Genomic DNA, 18,212 nt, shown 5'->3' with positions numbered 1-18,212 from the left:
TGTAAGTCGATTTTCCAAAACATGCAAAATTCTCCTGGTAACATTTATGTTTGAAAGATTTGTCTATCTTTAGATAAAATATTATGAAATTGAGAATTTTAATTTAAAAAAACATATTTCAGTATTTTAAAAAAAAAACATGAGACTCAAACCGATAATGACGTCATCTTAATTTTTGACCTATCCCCGCTTTCTGATTGGCCGATATGGGTCAGAAGGCAAGTTCCAAGAATACAGCGGAATTTGAAATAAAACGTTATTTTTAAGTCTTTTTAGCAGGGTTTTCAAGAACATAAATATTTTAAACAATAAAACCCACAATTGGCATTCCGATGGAGCATTTATTTTAGTATCTAATAAAATTGGATCTGGCGGATTTTGAAAGTAGGCAACATATATTACTTACACTACAGGCATTCTTATGCTTTCCACTGGTGTAGATGAATGTGTTGGATGACTCCCAGATATCTGACATTGTAGGTAAGTTTGGTAATCACTGGTATTGTGACTGCGTTTGGTTTGTCGGCAACAATGGTGTAAGCTGTAGATTAAATATGTGTAAATCATAGATTTAACGGGGTTCAATGTATTGAACCTTGTTATTGATATTTATGTAACTAGTTGTAATTGGCCACGCGATGCTGTGGCTCAGTCTAGTTAAATAGAAATGATTTTTTTAAATTTCTTATTTTTAATTTCACAACGCTTCTTCTCACAAATACACTACTTTAGCAGTTGTCGGAAGTACGCTATCAATGTTTTATATTGCATGTGTTGATGTTATGTTCAAGTGATGGCGCTGCCATAACGGTCAATAAGTTGTTTTCCAATATAGTATTCTAATTTTCAATATAGTAAATACTCACTACAATATGTTTCTAGTACTACTACTACCATCACGCCGTTTCTCCGTAGGAGTAGGCATAAAGGATGGAACGCCATACTTCTGTCCTGACATACACTCCTCGCCTCCATCACATCTATACATCTAGTCATACATGCCCTCCGATTACGCAGACGTAATATGAATAAAACAACAATTTTTTGTAAAAGAATATTTTATTGTGGTTGTAGTTATGGATGAAAATGCAATAAAGTTCATTGAATTATCGAATAGATTTTTCTCATCGTTCATCAGCAGCTACCAACTTCATTCCGGATCGTGTTAGAAGCAAGAGTGTAATTTTGATGAGTCTTTGATCAATTTAATATACAGTAGGAATAAAAGAATTGAAAAAACATTTAAATATTTTTGTTTCTTTGATTTGCCTATTTTGCTTAGGGAGCAATGGAAATTCCAGCAGTTTCAGAGATCCAGTCCACGTAGCTCGTGACTCGAGTGAAGACCGCTGGCCATCCTACTTCGCATCCAAGAGCGATTCCGAAGGAAACAATACCGACCTAGACAAATAAAACAACAATATAATATTTCACATTGATTACGATGCAAATTATTTTGTTTTTTTTTTTAAATTATCAAATCATGTATAGAATCAAAAGAAAGAAAAAAAATTACTGCCTATCTAAAAAAATGAGCTGGATTTGGTTATCACGAAAACGTTCGCCGGATATATCCAGCAAATAGATCCGTGCCCAAATGCTTAATCGTTTTAGTATTGGGATTTTTTCTTACATAAATCCTAAAATTTCTGAAGATTTTTTTTAAATTGAAAATTCAGTGAACATTTTAAGGGCAAAAACAATGGGTTTTTTACAGAAAAATGTATATTATTTTTTCATAAAAAAAATTGTCAAATTTGTTTATTTATGAATATTATTGGCGAATTGGAACTTAAGGAAGCTCCCAGTTTGACTGCCAAAATATACTGGCGTCATCGTCGGTATATCGATTGCCACACTTTTGGCAAAGTATACCAGAGTCAATTTATCGATTCTCCGCAATTGAACGATTAAGGCAGATATTACTTGCAGATCTTGAAGGAGTCCAATATCCAAATGGCTCATGATGTAATTACTATTTTTCTTAGACTTACAACAAATAAGTCAGTTAATTTCTTTCATAAAAATAACTTGACTTTAAAAGTGAAGCAAATGTTCTGTTGTAGCAAATACCTGCTTAAATGAGTAATCCACAAAAATATACTCTCTGTTGAAGAAATAAAAATTTTGGAGAAAGATTTTTTTTCTGCGATTCAAATAAATTGTTTTTTTTTTATTACCAAAGGTATTGCACACAAATAAGTCAGCTAATTTCTTTCTTAAAAATTACTTGACTTTTAAAGTGAAGCAAATGTTCTGTTGTAGCAAAAACCCGCTTAAATGAGTAATCCACAAAATTATCTCTGTTGAAGAAATAAAAGTCTTGGAGAAAGATTTTTTTTTCTGAGATTCCCATATATTGTTTTTTTTAATGATTACCAAAGGTATTGTTTGATAAGTACATAGTCATAACGTCTTTTTAAGAGTTATTGATGTTTAGTGTAGATATTTATATATAATGTTAAAATATATAAAATTAAATAAAAGATATAAATAATAATATTTCTCATAATATAAAATAAATAATAATAATTTATATAAAATATAAATAATAATAATTTCTTAATATTTTTTTGGACAGCCCTAATCTCCTAAATCTAATAAAGCTTAGCGTGCGTCGAAGAGGTACTAGGCAAAATCTGTATTCGCAGTATTTGTACATAATGTAAACTATGCGATGTTCTCTCCGATTCCGCGGCTTCACATGTTAGCCAATGCTTTTGATAGTATTGATTTATTTAATATATTGTTATCCACCTTGAAGTCTTTACTTTCTCAGCATTTCTTCTCCATGTTATAATGGATAAATTTAAACGTTGTGTTTCACTCTCTCTCGCTGCTCGCTGATAGTGTGTGAGGGAAACGTGTATTAACCAGAGTTTACTATTTGTTATTTTAGTATTACTTTATGTTTAAGACTTTTTGTTTTTGTTTGTCTGTTAGTGTATTCATTAGTGTATTTTTATATTTGATTTTGTATGTATGTATTATTTTAAAGGCTTTAGCCGTTCAATAAATAAATAAAATAAAAATTTAGTAAAATAAAATAATATACCTGGATAACCTTTCCATCCTTAACTACTGTCAACGGGCCACCGGAGTCTCCCTAGAAATAATGTTAAATTTGCATTACAAATATATATTACATCAAAAATCAAAAACAATTTTAAACTTGCCACAAGATTGGGATCAAAATACAAGCAGTAAAGTGATTTAGATAAAAAAAATTAAGCTAAACGAGGGTATTTTGAGCATTCAATTTGATTGATTTGATGTTTGATGTATGATGAAAACAACAAAGCATTTTTTGACTGTTTTTAGTATGTTTAGTAGTTTTGAGTATGTATTTTATGGTAAATTTTATGCATTTTACAAGAAAATGTCTAAAGTAAGCTTTTAATCTATTTAAAAAATATGTAGCACATTTTGTTTTGAGGAATAAATAAGCATAATGTATCATAAATAAGTGAAATTGAAAGTAATCAATATCATATGAAATCAATGGTGTTCATTCAAAAACAGATGATAAAAAAAACTGTTTGATAAACATAATTCACTTTCAAAGACTTGTTTCTTTACACTATGGTGTACAAAAGTTTACAAACTTTACAGCGAATCAATGCTGAAAAGTTTACAGCTTATCAATGCTGTAAACTTTACAGCATTGATTCGGTATTCGGATACGTGTCAAAGAAATGAAGATCTCCCTGTGTAAACATTTTTTTACAAAAGTTGTTGATATATTTGTCGATTTTATAGAAAAAGCTCGTAACTTACATTGCATGTGCTCTTCTTGTTCTCTCCGCTGGTGCAGATGTGAGTGTCTTGGATGACTCCCAGATACCTGATGTTGCAAGTAAGTTTGGTAATCACGGGCATGGTGACGGCGTTCAACTTTTCAGCGATAGCACTGCTGGCTGTAATATCACATCGACAATTTAATGCTAGAGATAAGTGAATGGAGAAAGAATTATGCGAACGTTAATAAACTTAAGTTCAAACAGGTGATAGTACATCATACCATTTTCTTTTCTTATGTACACCGATCGATCTTTCTTCTATCTGGCGATGGAATAAATCATTGAAAAAAATCGATTATTGAAAGTCATTTGAATAATTTATTCCAGTCAAATTACATATCGCTCACTCCTTTCAAGAACGTCATAAATAAAAAAACTTGATTTTTCAGGAGAACGTTTTTAAAGTTTAAAAATAAAATACAATGTTTTAAAAATAAATATCGAGCCACCTATTGAACTGTTTACTGCGCAACAGATCTTTTTAGGTAAAACCTGAAGGGTTTTTCTCCATTTGAAAAATAACAAAAAACAACACTTTCTGCCCTGTAGCGGGTAAATATTAAGTTAAAAATGTGCCTCTTTTGCTGGGTTATACAGTAGTACATTTTCTGGGCATTCAAAAAACATGCACAACTGAAAATTTACGATTTTTGATTTATGACGTTGTTGAAAGGAGTGAACGATATCTAGTTAAATTATAATAATTTATTTGACCTACCCTATAAGTCAGATTTTTTTGGTTCTGAAATTCCTGATGAAAATCCTGAAAACCGAAAAGTTTTTTGTCCAATGACTTAAACTCTATGACCGGAACACCAAAATATTCGTACATCTCAGAACACTTAAGAGAACTTGACTGATTTCATTAATTGATTCATCAGTCACTTTGTGGTAATATTTTTCCATTATTAATTTAAGTTTAACTTGGTAACTACAACAAATAATAATAAAAATAAAACCCTTATCCGCACCCCAATGGTGCATAGGGCACTGCGTCATATAAACTCAGAGTTATCTTGATCGTTTACACATGAAGGAAAGGTGATCAGCCCTCCGCTTCAGGTACCAGTCCAGGGTAATATTGAATAAATATTACAGTGAAAAAATCACTTATATTTATTTGACCCCCCCTGGGAATCGAACCCGGGACCTCCAGAACGCTAGCCGAGCGTGCTGACCATTACACTACGGAGGCGGTAACTACAACTACTTCTTAAAATCTATTTTGACACGTGTTTCGATGTATTCCGCACCATTTTCAAACACCGCATGTGAAAGTCTAAATTATAGAATTGTGTCATTGACATAACTTTACTATTGTGTTACGGAGATAAGCAAATGTACATATTTTTGGATACATGAAAAGTAATATTGATTTATTTGAATACTTACAATCAGACTCCAGACCCCACCCAGAAGCGGTGGCATCAGAATTCACGAAATTGTCGGACAAAGAGGACCTTGGGGGAAGGGCGATGGGCTGGATCTTATCTAGAAAAAAAATTACACCGTTAAAAATTAGGTGACGGAACCTTTTTTTTTAGAAGGGAATTGCATTTATTATTTACCTTGCTTATTATGTACAAGGTTTATAGATCATTTAGTGGATTTTTATTTCTTCTAGCTAATTAAATATGTTTTTATTTGAATCTATGTTGGGAACAGGAGGGATAATCTGGTGTGGGCCAAACAGGAACTTCTCAGCATTTGCTAATTGCTGAGAAGTTCCTCAGCAATTAATTCCTCAGCACAACGGATACTAAGAGATTATACATAATTTAATTACATGAAATGTGGTCTGGTACAAATATGGTCCAGTTATTGGTAAAGAAGACTCAAAATTAAAAATAATGTGTTTTTTTCATAATTTTTTTCTTTAAAGATTTTTCGGTTAAGGCCCAATATACGAAAAATCGCCACTTAATTTTCATTAAACCCAGGTAATAAATAGCCTGGGTTTGATGGAATAGTTTTTTTTGCCTAAAATACCGTTTTTGTAATATATATTTTTTATATATATATTTAAATCGTGCGGGGAAGCAGGAGCGATCTCTTGCTCCATCGTCCGCATTTTGGATTTCCCCCTTTAAGATTTTTCAGTTAATAAGGGGCTAGTAATATGTACCTGTGAATTCAACGTCTACTGGGAGCCTGAGCAGAGCGATGTCATTCTGCAGAAGACTAGGAGTCCAGTTGGGGTGCATAATGGCATCAGTAGTAGTCAGGATGGTGTTCTCGGAGTCTCTAATCGAGTGAGCCCCCAAGACTACCTGGAAACTGGTCACCTGGTTCTGGCCGTCGAACACGCAGTGGGCGGCGGTCATCACGAACCTGCTGCTGATCAGGGAGCCTCCGCAGAAGGCGGTTCCTCCGGGAAGGGTCAGGAACAGACCGACCTGGGAAAAGAAAATTACACGTCAGTAAAGAAGCAAAATTAGGAGTTATAACCTAACAAAATTAATTCTTAATTGGAGGTAATCTAGATTTTTTTAACAAGTATTTAGGCGCACTGAAAATGTTGGATACATTCCCGTTTGACCCGATCCTTTTTGCTTTTTTTTCTATAAAGGTTAGAAGAAAGATGCAAAAAGGATCGGGTCAAACAGGAATGTATCCAACATTTTCAATGTGTCCAAACACTTGTTCAGAAATCTAGATTACCTCCTAAGAATTAATTTTACTAAGATATAACTCCTAATTATCAGGAAATGACCAGGAGATGATCCAGATTTGTGGACACACTCAAAACGTTGTGAAGGAATGTTAGTGTTCGTATGGTAAATATTGCTGTTTCACCTTCTTGTTGAAAAAAAAACTAGAAAATTTCATATACATACGAAAAAAAAGGATAAGCCAATTTAATAATGTATCCTTTAATACATTTTTTATAAGTACTTCAGAAGCATTTTTGAATGCTCTGAATAGTACGGCGATAAATTGATTGTAAGTAATATGCACACAGTTCATATAATTGGTAAACGGAACTAATGATTGCTTTATTACTATGTAATAACATACTGGAAAAACAAACTACATCGTAATTATTAAATATTGTTATTTATATTAATTCATAATTATGATATTTGGTTAAATTGTTTTTAAAGGGCATCACAAAGTAGTGTTATTTTATATTTATCGTATAATCTAATAAATATTATAGCTGTTGTGTAATCCATTAATACAACTTACATTTACATTTTTATCTCATACTTACATGACACTTTGAGATTGATTTCCTTAATTAACAATGATACCTGATTTAGTTGTTGTATAAAGTCCATTAATTTTGTAATATTTTTTTAAGATATCATCATAAAGTTATGCAGAAAAACATATCTTGTCTCATCTATCAATTGTTACGTATGTTTCTTAAACCTTACGATATGTTCACAAATTGGCTACAAATTCTAGATCTAATGAAATTCCATAAAAATCATAGTAATTAAAAACATTTTTAGTTTAAGTTTTACGTGGAAAATACTACCATCTCTTAAAATCTACTGTGACACGTGTTTCGAAGCATTCCGCGTCATTTTTAAACACCGTTCAGCCTAAATTTTAGAATTGTGTCCTTAGGACGTTGAAGGATGAAGAAGGAGTAGGGGCTGTTTCTTGTTTTTATTTTTTATAAGTAGGAGCATAGACAACAGGGGGAGTATTTCGTCATTGTCTAAAGTTAAGTCTAAATTTAAGAGTCGTATTCATGGGACATTCAAGGAAGAAGAGGGACTAGCAGCTATTTCTTATTTTTATTAATTAATTTTTTTTATTATTTGGAACAAAGAAAATAGGAGGAAGGTTTAAGTCATTGTCATATTGTTAATTATGGGCTTATTATTATTTCTTTTTTTATGAATTTCTTTAATAAAAATTGAAACGTGTCAAATTTGAGTGATTAACATATTGTTTCTGTCAGTGTTATCGAGATAATGTACGAGATTGGACGGGGATCAGGACGGTCGAGACGCTGTTCAGAGCTGCCTAAGACAAGGACAATTACTCACAAGTGATAGTCGACGTCAGAAGGACCTGACATGACATGAACAGAAGAAGAAGAAGTGTTATTTAATTAAGTACCTGGAAGGGCCTGGAGTGAGGTACGACCTCTGCTCCTCCGACGATCCTGCTGTACTGCATGCGCTGGATCAGATTGAGGATCCTTTCAGCACCGCTGGGGACCATATACCTGTCCACAACAGGATACCCAGCCGAGGCTGCGGCCACCAGCATACAGAGTAATACTACAACCTTCATGATGTCACAATAACTGACTTCCAAAGCCTCCAGGGCACCCTTATATTGACGTCGGCATATCTTATCTGGTCGCGGTAGACAAATGTCTTGATTAATTATTTTATGATAATCTTTTTGATTTTTAAAATAATTGATGTAATTTATTTGCGTATTTTTTTATCAAACGCAATTTTGTCGCGTGACAACAACGGTAACATTGATTTTAAAACGCTTTTCGATATCTTTTAACTGTAATATTTATCATGTATGTACTAAAAATAACGAGTACCGTAGAACGGGGCAATTTGAACTTTGATGTGTTACTTAGCCCAGTACAGAAAAAAATTAAATCTGTATTTGGTCTGCAATAATGAACGTATCGACATTATTCATTGTTTCCCTGACAGGTGACACTTATTGCCACGATACTTCGATCGATACCACGATCTATTTTTTTTTGTACTGGGCTCAAGTAACACATCAAAGTTCAAGTAGCCCCACGTAGTAGTTCTACGGTATTGAAAAGATACCTAAATGTCAATATATAAAAATTCAATTATTTAGTGTAAAAAATACACGGTTTTTTACTAGCGTCGCAAAAGAAATTAAAGATGATGCAAATCAGTGTATTTTCATTGATAACCTGAATAATACATAGATTTACCTGAAAAAAAATATTTAACATTAATAAATTATTTGACTACATATTATTGGACGAGTGCTTTATGTAATGGTTATCGCATTCAACTACTATGCTGAAGATCTCAGACTCGATACCCAGGGGGTTGGAATAAATATTAATAAACATTAGTGATTTTTTACAGCAAAATTTATTTTAATCTTATCCTGGGCTGACATATGAAGAGTATAATGAATCACCTTGCCTTCGTATAAGTAACTATCAAGACAACAATGTGTCGATATAATGCAGTGCTCTATGCACCATTGGGTGCGAATAAAGGTTAGAAGAAGAAGACCATGTATGTATGCATATTTACATTTTTCATTATATTATACTTGCGAGAGTACTTTTAATAAAATATTAAGCAATGTTACACAAAATTCGATTTTCCTTAAAAATATTTTAAAAGCTAATTTTTATGGTATGTTTATAATTGTTTTGTAGATATTAAAAGATCAAATGAAGTAAATGAAATTCATATTTTCTTCATTTATTCATTATATTGGAATTGCAATAATATGTACTTAAACCATAAATAAAATAAAATAGAATAAGGTACGCCGATAGGAAACCCATAAAATAAAGGAATATTTGAGATCCCAACAAATAAACGCTAAATAACATTCCCGATCAGACAGTGAATTATTTAGGGGAAGTTTGGGTCGTATTTTGGCATCGACTGAGGGTTGGGGTTTAGGAACACCCGACCTCAAGCCACCTCATCTGAAAACCCGCTAAGTGCATTCCTAACACCGCATACTCTTTATCTATTCAGAGTGTCTGGGACAGGGGTATTAAACACCTCACACTTGCGTAGATGGGCTGAACGGGTTAAAGTCACAAATTATAAACTGTCAACCTTTAAATGTATTGTATTTACTTTATTAGTAAATACAAATAAAACACTTGAATAAGACCACATTTGAGTTTATTCGTGTGAACACTAGTTTCTAGAAGTACAGATGTTCTTATTAACAGGTTTTCACCCAATCCAAACTGATTGAAAATACAAATTGTAAAAATATTTTGTATTTTTACATGTTTATGATAACATCTGTAGTTCTCGAACAAGTCGTGTTTATATTATTGAACTCACAAGTGGTCTTATAGAGTCTCGAAACAAGTCGTGTTTACATAATTAAACTCAAAAGTGGTCTTGAACAAACGTTTTAATTTTTATATTTGAATCATGTACATATAATGCCACATTAATACTCATTACGAGCATATTATTAATGTATTAAAATCAACCAAAAACGATGGTGAGAGTGGTCAAAGTTCGTACTTTTGTAAGGTAGTTTGGTGTTGTTATTTATCATTTATTATTATTAAATTTTATTGTATAAATTATATTGTTAAGAGACAATGCTACTAAACCAAAGAAATAGGTTTTGAAAAAGTGTTTACGCAAAAACGTAAAAACGATGTACATACATATATTTCTACTCTTATAGTAGGCAGGTTGTATTGATTAGCGATTCGATTGAAATCATGTAGATTGATTAACATAAAACTAGCGACGTTGTAGGTTAAAAATCAATAATCGTTTGTGCATTAATATTATAGGTTCACGCATATAAGAGAAGTTATATTGTAGTACAAATGGTCAATATTTGACCTTTATATATTGCCATCTGATATTAACATGTGTTTAAAAAATCTATTGAAATGTTGATAATTATGTCGCAATAGTGCAATATGCAGATTCATTTAAAAATAATATCCCTATTTTCTTTCTCGAGTTACATAATAATGGGTTAATTGAAACATATGTATAAAGAATGATGTCTTCAATTTAAAAAAAAATTATGATGATTAATTCATATTATCGCAATATTTTTTTACAGAAAACGGCAATCAGGAAAAACCGGCTTTACTTACTTATCTGATGATTAAAAGTATTGTTATTTGGCAGAGATAAAATCAAAACCGAAATCATTACGCTATATTTATTGATAAAAAATATATTTACTGATATTATACAAATCTAGTAGCTTTAATTTGAAATATAGATTATAAATGATGTTTTAATAAACACAGAGCGAACGTAAGTATTTTCTTAAGATAGTGATATCATTATAATAAAAATACGAATCTACGTAAATTTTGAGATGTTGTCAATCATATTAACATGGTAAATTTTACGCAGTATGAAAGACATTGAAAAATCCGATTAAAATCTTGATCTAATCCAGCATTAGTGAGTGAGGCTTAGATACACTTAAATACTGTAAAATATTCCTTCTTTACTGCCCCGTAGGAGAACGCAGAGAGAACAGAACGCCAATCTATATTTTCAAACAATCTTCGCTTCTTCCACATTCATGCACCTCGTCATACATACCCGCCGATTATTCTGACTCTTAACCTGACCACTTTCAAGAATTTAAATAATTTGATCACGCCAAGTTTACCTTGGTCTTCGTCTGCTTCTATTACCAACTACATTCGCCTCTTTGTTTTATTTTTGTTTTTAGTTTTAAATGCCATTCCGGGATTATCTACTATCAATGTATATTGTCTCATTAATTAATTCGGCAGTCACCTTGTTGTAATATCTATCCATTTTTAATTTCAGCTTTAGTGGGTAAATAGCACTATTTCATAAAATGTATTGCGACACGTGTTTAGGTGCATTCCGCATAATTTTCAATCACTGTATGGTATGTGAAGCTAAGTCCATGTACCTATTTCCATTAGAATATTGTACGTATACAGTGGAACCTCGGTATACGTCCTTAATCCGTTCCAGATCATGAGACTTATACCAAATAAGACGTATCCAAATCCGCAGTTTTCGCATCCAAACATGACGTATGCCAAGATGGACTTATTCCAACGCAGACGCATACCGAGGTTCCACTGTATATGTATATTTTATCTCTATGTATGCTATTTGCGGGTACGTATTTTTAAATATTAATCAGGGGTAATCTAGATATCGTAGTTATACAGGAGAAAGTGACCAAGTGCATTTTTTACAAAAACGTGATTATTGACTATTTGATATCTTACGCAAAGCGATTTTAAACTTGGAAGTATAAAATATTGACTTGTTAAAAATGACTAACTGTATTGATATTTATTTTCTTGCCAGGCAAAAGTAACTTAAATGGCCCTCCTGAACATTTAACGTTTTGTTAGTTGGTAACTTTCTCCTGTACGGCTGCGATATGTATTATTATCATCTCAAATGTGTGTTAATGGAGGTATGCAGTGTTGAATACCTCTGGCGAAGAGTAACCTTTGCTAGAACAGTACTCTGTGTGGAACAAATCGACATGCGACATTGCTAGTACTAACTGCACGTAGTATTCCAACTTGGCGACACTTGAGCGGGAAATAAAGAGGCGAAATGGAGTCAGGGATAAGTTTCCCCCCAGAACTTTAAAGTGCACTGAGCCTAAGCTAAATAATTCATCATCTGCAGGTCTCATCCGTTGTAATCCTTTAAAAATACTCTTATTTTTCAAGTACTTGCCTATCGAGAAACGAAATCTAGCCTTTATTTGAGTAAGTAGTTGAATATCATTGTATATTGTATATCAACACAAATTCAACTTTATTTAAAAAAAAATGTTAATTCCAATTCTGAAATGTTGTCTAAGATTTTGCTGTCTTTATTTTTCCTTCGATTACTTTATAAATTATTGAATCATATATAAAGTGATTGCCTATTTCGTATACTAAATAAAGTGGTTGTATATTTTACACATCCAAATAAGTAATTTACTACTTTACATACACAAATAGGTTATGGTTTATTTTACCCACCCAATTGACGAATTGTCTTTTTTATACATCCAAAAAGGATTGCCTACTTTATACTCCCAAATAATTTATTGTCTACTTTATACATCCAAATAAGTAATTGTCTACTTTACATATCCAAATAAGTAATTGTCTACTTTACATATCCAATTAAGTTACTGTCTACTTTACACTCCTATGTAAGTCATTGCCTATTTTACACACTCGATTAAGATCATTTTCTTTTAGCAACATTTTGAATCTGATTTTCAAAAATATATATGTTTATTATACACTCAAGAGAGACAAGGAAGTTTTATGAGAACGAAATAAGAAAATTTAATGATATATATTTCTGACAACCTATCCTTGACAGGTTTTAATCATCGTCAAGGTTTGCAATGTGTTGGTGATTTTGGTATTGCTTTTACATTCAACAGGTGGCGCTGCCATCGAGGTTAACTAAAATCGTTAAAAACATGTTTTTACCAGTCACAGATAAAAATACCAGATACATAAGAACACAAACATATTCGAATGGAACGGTTTGTCAAAATTTCAAAGCAATCGGTGAATAACTTCTAAAGAGATTTAATATTTTGAAGAAACGCACATTCAAATTTTTATTTCAGTTATTGATTTGGCTCACTTTGTGGTAATATCAATCCATTTTTAATTTGAATTTAACTTAATAAATACCACTATTTCTAAATATAATAGTGAATATTGGTATTTACCAAGTAAAGCTAAAATTAATAAAACTTTATTTATTTAAAGCTTCATTATTTGTTTTACATACTTATTAAACGAATATTTACACTTAGTCTTTCATATATGATATTTCATTGCACAAATTGGCTAGTCTAGTCACCCTCCTATTGATATATATTACGAGGAGTTATAAGCCAGCGCTTTGAGGCTTTTGTTTTGTTTATTTTGGGGGAAAATTCGAGTAATTTGCATCAATTCTTGTGTCGGCATTTGCAAGGGTCTCGTCAAAAGAAGACAAAATGGAAATGGTAATCTAATCCCCGAGCTATCAAGCGTGGTCCACGGGCTGCAGCCTGGATGCGGGGATAGTTCCTTAATACGTTTTGGAGGTGTGGTACCGTGACGGGACACAACGAACCGACACTGCGCCTCGGGGGTTGAATGTATTATGGCATATATTTGAGGGTTGGAGTAACTAGGTTTTATAAACATTTATATATACCTGTACTTATTCTGATATCAAATAAAACTATATCAGATTGGTAAGGGTAAAATAGGTGTACTAGCTTTTGTAAATAATCATATAGGTTATTTAAAATTAATGGCATATATTTGAGGGTTGGAGTAATTAGGTTTTATAAACATTTATATACCTGTACCTATTCTGATATCAAACAAAACTACATCAGATTGGTAAAGGTAAAATAGGTGTAGTAGCTTTTGTAAATAATAATTTAGGTTTTTTAAAATTAATGGGATATATTTGAGGGTTGTAGTAGCTAGGTTTTATAAATATTTTTATACCTGTACCTATTCTGATATAAAAAATAACTATATCAGAAACGTAAACATTTAATAGGTGTACTTGTTTTGTAACAAAGCGTATAGGTTATTAAAAAGAATGGCATATATTTGAGGGTTGTAGTAGCTAGGTTTTATAAACATTTATATACCTGTGCCTACTCTGATATTAAATAAAACATTATCAGAATGTTAAAGGTAAAATAGTTGTACTAGTTTTGTAACTAAGCGTATTGATTATTTAAAAAAAGGGCATATATTTGAGGGCTGTAGTAACTAGGTTTTATAAACATTTATATACCTGTACCTATTCTGATATTAAATAAAACTATATCAGAATGGTAAAAGTTAAATTGGTGTACTAGTTTTGTAACTAAGCGTATAGGTTATTTAAAAATAATGGCATATATTTGAGGGTGTAGTAATTAGGTTTTATAAACATGTACATACAATATATATCTGTGTACCTATTTTGATACATTTTTTTTAAAAATCAGAATGGTTTAGGTAAAATTGGTGTACTAGCTTTGTAACTAAACATACAGGTTGTTTAAAAATATTGCACAAAATATATATAAATAATTTAACCGATTATGTACATCATAAATGGAGTTAGTTTGTTTAAACACACAAATGCGAGTGTACAACAACATCATTCGTATAATTCAACTTTTTCTATATTCACCTTTTTACGATCAAAATTAGAAACCCGTGGTAAGAATTAGTAATATGAAAAGTTTTTCCCAACGGTATTGAAATTCAATATAAATATTAAAATGACGTTTTTTAATTTTACTAGTTGATTTAAAATGCGTAATCTTTGTATTTACTCCTACAATTTACAATATGGTGATGACACAAAAGATGTTTAATTTTTAAATTAAGTTTACCTTAGTAAATACCACTTTTTCAATAAATACTACTACGTAAATACCACTAAGTACTTAGTAATAATTAGTAAATACCACGAAGTAGAACTTATATTAAAAATGGATATATTTTACCACACGACTGCTGAATCAATTAATGAAAACATGATGTTTTTAAGTAAAAAGTTTTAAGAGAAACTCACCGTCATAGTAAAATGAGGATAATTTAATTTGAATTATTGTTGACTTTTCAAATGTAACCTTACAGCTGAAGTGTAGTTTTAAAAAAAAATATTTACTAATAATTTCTTATACATCGATACAGTAGGATGCATATAATTTTTTATATTTTTTACAAATTAAGTTTTTGAAGAATAATATAATTATAATAGTGCTTGTACCTATTTTGTAACGCAAATTAGAAACTTCATTAAAAAGTTTTTTCACTGAGTTAAACAAGTTTAGATTTGAGCTTGTTTTCATTAGTTTTCAAGCATTTTACGAGTGAAGTTATGTTAAAATAATATGTTCTCCAAAGACGGGAATAAAAATAATGGTTTTAAATTACTTTAAGTTTTACTTAAGTAAGAACTAGCGGTTTCGTACATTTTCTAACTTTTATACAGCCAACTAGCACTTAAACATCCATTTTATTGTTGTTCATTATGCCACACGGTGCTAGAACAAAACTTAAGACGTAAAAGACCTAAACAGTATAAAACTGTGAGAAAATTATTGTTTGTCATTAACAGAATTATTGAAAGTTATAATAAAAATGTAGGAAGGTATATGAAGATCGAAAGGAAAAAGACCAGTGTCACTTCACAAGTAATTTATTTTTAATTTAAATTATGTATTATACAGAGTTATAAAATAATATAACAATTAAATTAATTTGCTAGACATTTCTTTGTTAAACATGTGTTTTGCTATACATATGTATCCTAATACTAGTTACGGTGTGCATCTACAAAAAAAACACTAAGCTCTTGTGCTTGGAGAGGGAATAACACTCATTGTTTATTATTTATACTTATGAATGAAATAAAAGTTATTTCTAATAATATATAATATGTTAAAATAACCTGATATCGCTCACTCCTTTCAACAACGTCATATATCAAAAAGCTTGATTTTTCAGGAGATCGTTTTTTAAGTTTAAAATGTATTAAAAATATATATCAGGCCACTTATTGAACTTTTTACTGTGCAACAGATCTTTTTAGGTAAAACTTGAATATTTTTTCTCCATTTCAAAAATTATAGGTATATTTAAAAAAATAATTAAACAATACCTTTTCTTCAAAGTGCAAGAACAACACTTTCTGCCCTGTAGCGGGTAAATATCAAGTAAAAAATATGCCGCTTTCACTGGGATATACTTAGTACATTTTCTGGGCATTCCGAAAAAATGTACAGCTGAATATTGACGACTTTTGATATATGACGTAGTTGAAAGGATTGAGCGATATGTGTAATTTAATAAATAATTTAAAAATACAATTACCGAAATAGAAATGAGTTTTATAATTTCATCGTGTAATTATGGAAACTTTGTCTAATTATATGTTGATTATTAAAAATTAAACACTTGTATTAAACCACTAGTTGAGTTTTATTTCACAACCAGTTTTGAAAACTAAATGTTTTTTTTGTGATGGATAAAAACTATAGATGACAAAAACAATTATTTTTGTGGTCACTTATCGATGACAACATCTGTAGTTTTCGAAACTAGTAGTGTGAAATTGAATAAAACTCAATTATTGTTACAAGTGTTTAACACACGCAATCAATATCGATGTTTAACATACTCGTACGTAATCAATGTCAATGTTGTTTTCACCATAAACCTTATACTAATAACCGAAACATTTTACAATAATTTTAATTATTTGACTTAAGGATTTTACTCATTTGATATTACTTTGTTAACTAAGTTGTGGACATATTCTCAATGACATCAGTTGAAGTTATCAAATTTAGATTAAAGTTTAACTGGGCTTTTAATACGGTATTATGTAGTGTTACAATAAAACACATTTGCTGACAACTATTGCCCAATTAAGATTTTAATCTGATGGCACATTTAGAAGAATGGCAACCTAACCTTTGTTTGTACACATGCGGGAGTAGGGATATTTTTTTAAACTCTTAAATCGGAGAGTAATTTTAGTGAAATAAAATTTATCTAAAATTCATAATCCGACAGAAAACACGCATTTTAATTGAGTCTCTTATATATCTTATCTTATCGTTAGCCTTCGTAGTGTAATGGTTACCACGTTTTGTCGCCGTGCTGAAGGCACTGGGTTCAATTTCTACCGGGGAGAGTTAAAATAAAATAACTGATTTTTTTTCACTGCAATATTTTTTAAATATTACCCTGGACTAGAACCTAAAGCGCTGGATTGATCACCTTGCTTTCATATAATGGCAATAACGATTAAACTGCGTTAATACGATGTAGTACCCTATGCACCATTGGTTGAGGTTAAGGTTAGAAGAAGAAGAAAGTGAAGAATGAGGATCATCTTAAAAGGGTAGTCGAAATTTCAACACAAAAAATAACATTTAAAAATGATATGAATATTTAAAAACTTGTTAAAGGTTTTTCACGAATGTCGCAGTTAAGGTTTTACTTGATGATTCTTATTACCATTTTCCTTCGCGTTCATTTTAAATAAGCGAAAGTAAGCTAGTAAATTCATGTTGAAACTGCGTGTTTTTAAATGAAAATGTTTATTAGTAAAGAGCGGCGATCTCAGTTTTAGGCATTTAAATTACGGCAATGTTTATTATCCTCAAGCTCGTCATAAAAATAAATATAGACAGCGTCGGAAGCCCCCAATTTGGGGTTTTATGACTTGGCCGGATTTAATTTTGTCATTCATTTAGCAAAGGAAGCGAATTCCTGAAGTGGTCGACATGCCGCCATGTCTCCGACTCGACTCCCCGTTGGACGATGAATTCTAATGAAAAATTATTCTTTAATTATTATTTAATAAATATTTTCGTAAGAATTTACTAAGGGGAAATAATTGCTACCAAAAAAATTCTTTGTTTACATAAAATTTTGATTTATATATCTTTTCTTGTGAAATAACAAATGCGTTTTTTTTCAATACATTTGCTTGGCGCTTTTTGTTTTGCGTACAATTTTTCTCAGAATCTACCACGTTTAAATATATTTTATATAAAAAGAACTGCATATAAATAAATTATTATTATTTTTTGACATCTCATCAAAGATGAAGAAGAATATGGAAGTCTGGGCATTTACGGGGCTGACGACCGTCATAGGCTGGTTTAAGTGATCACTTTACACACGTGTAACATTCACCAATCCAGATTTTGTGAACAAGT

At 31.1% G+C, this 18,212-nt stretch overlaps 1 protein-coding gene across 1 annotated transcript; it reads right to left on the bottom strand.

The window, feature by feature from the left end:
• Positions 1-1,069: 1,069 nt before the first annotated feature.
• On the bottom strand, positions 1,070-8,054 carry LOC148310536 (brachyurin-like). The gene is made up of 6 exons (XM_088258328.1): positions 7,878-8,054; positions 5,926-6,196; positions 5,193-5,291; positions 3,778-3,917; positions 3,056-3,106; positions 1,070-1,401 (listed from the first exon to the last, which is right to left on the bottom strand). The coding sequence occupies exons 1-6, from the start codon at positions 8,052-8,054 to the stop codon at positions 1,279-1,281; spliced, it is 861 nt and encodes a 286-aa protein (XP_088114454.1). The 3' UTR covers positions 1,070-1,278.
• Between the last annotated feature and the right edge of the window lie 10,158 nt (positions 8,055-18,212).

This window comes from Brachycentrus maculatus, unplaced genomic scaffold (assembly GCF_059751285.1).
Source record: "Brachycentrus maculatus isolate JH-2025_06_01 unplaced genomic scaffold, ASM5975128v1 h1tg000092l, whole genome shotgun sequence".
In the NCBI taxonomy this organism is placed as follows: domain Eukaryota; kingdom Metazoa; phylum Arthropoda; class Insecta; order Trichoptera; family Brachycentridae; genus Brachycentrus; species Brachycentrus maculatus.
Note: the sequence above shows the minus strand (reverse complement) of the source record. Positions and strands in the feature narration are given on the sequence as shown.

Bases quoted from the DNA above. Each gene is read 5' to 3' on its own strand.
- LOC148310536 (XM_088258328.1), bottom strand. From the start codon at position 8,054: ATGAAGGTTGTAGTATTACTCTGTATGCTGGTGGCCGCAGCCTCGGCT. The intron at 3,107-3,777 runs GTAAGTTACGAG...CATTATTTCTAG, and splicing joins ACAAGAAGAGCACATGCAAT to GGAGACTCCGGTGGCCCGTT. The intron at 1,402-3,055 runs GTATATTATTTT...TTATTTGTCTAG, and splicing joins AGGATGGAAAGGTTATCCAG to GTCGGTATTGTTTCCTTCGG.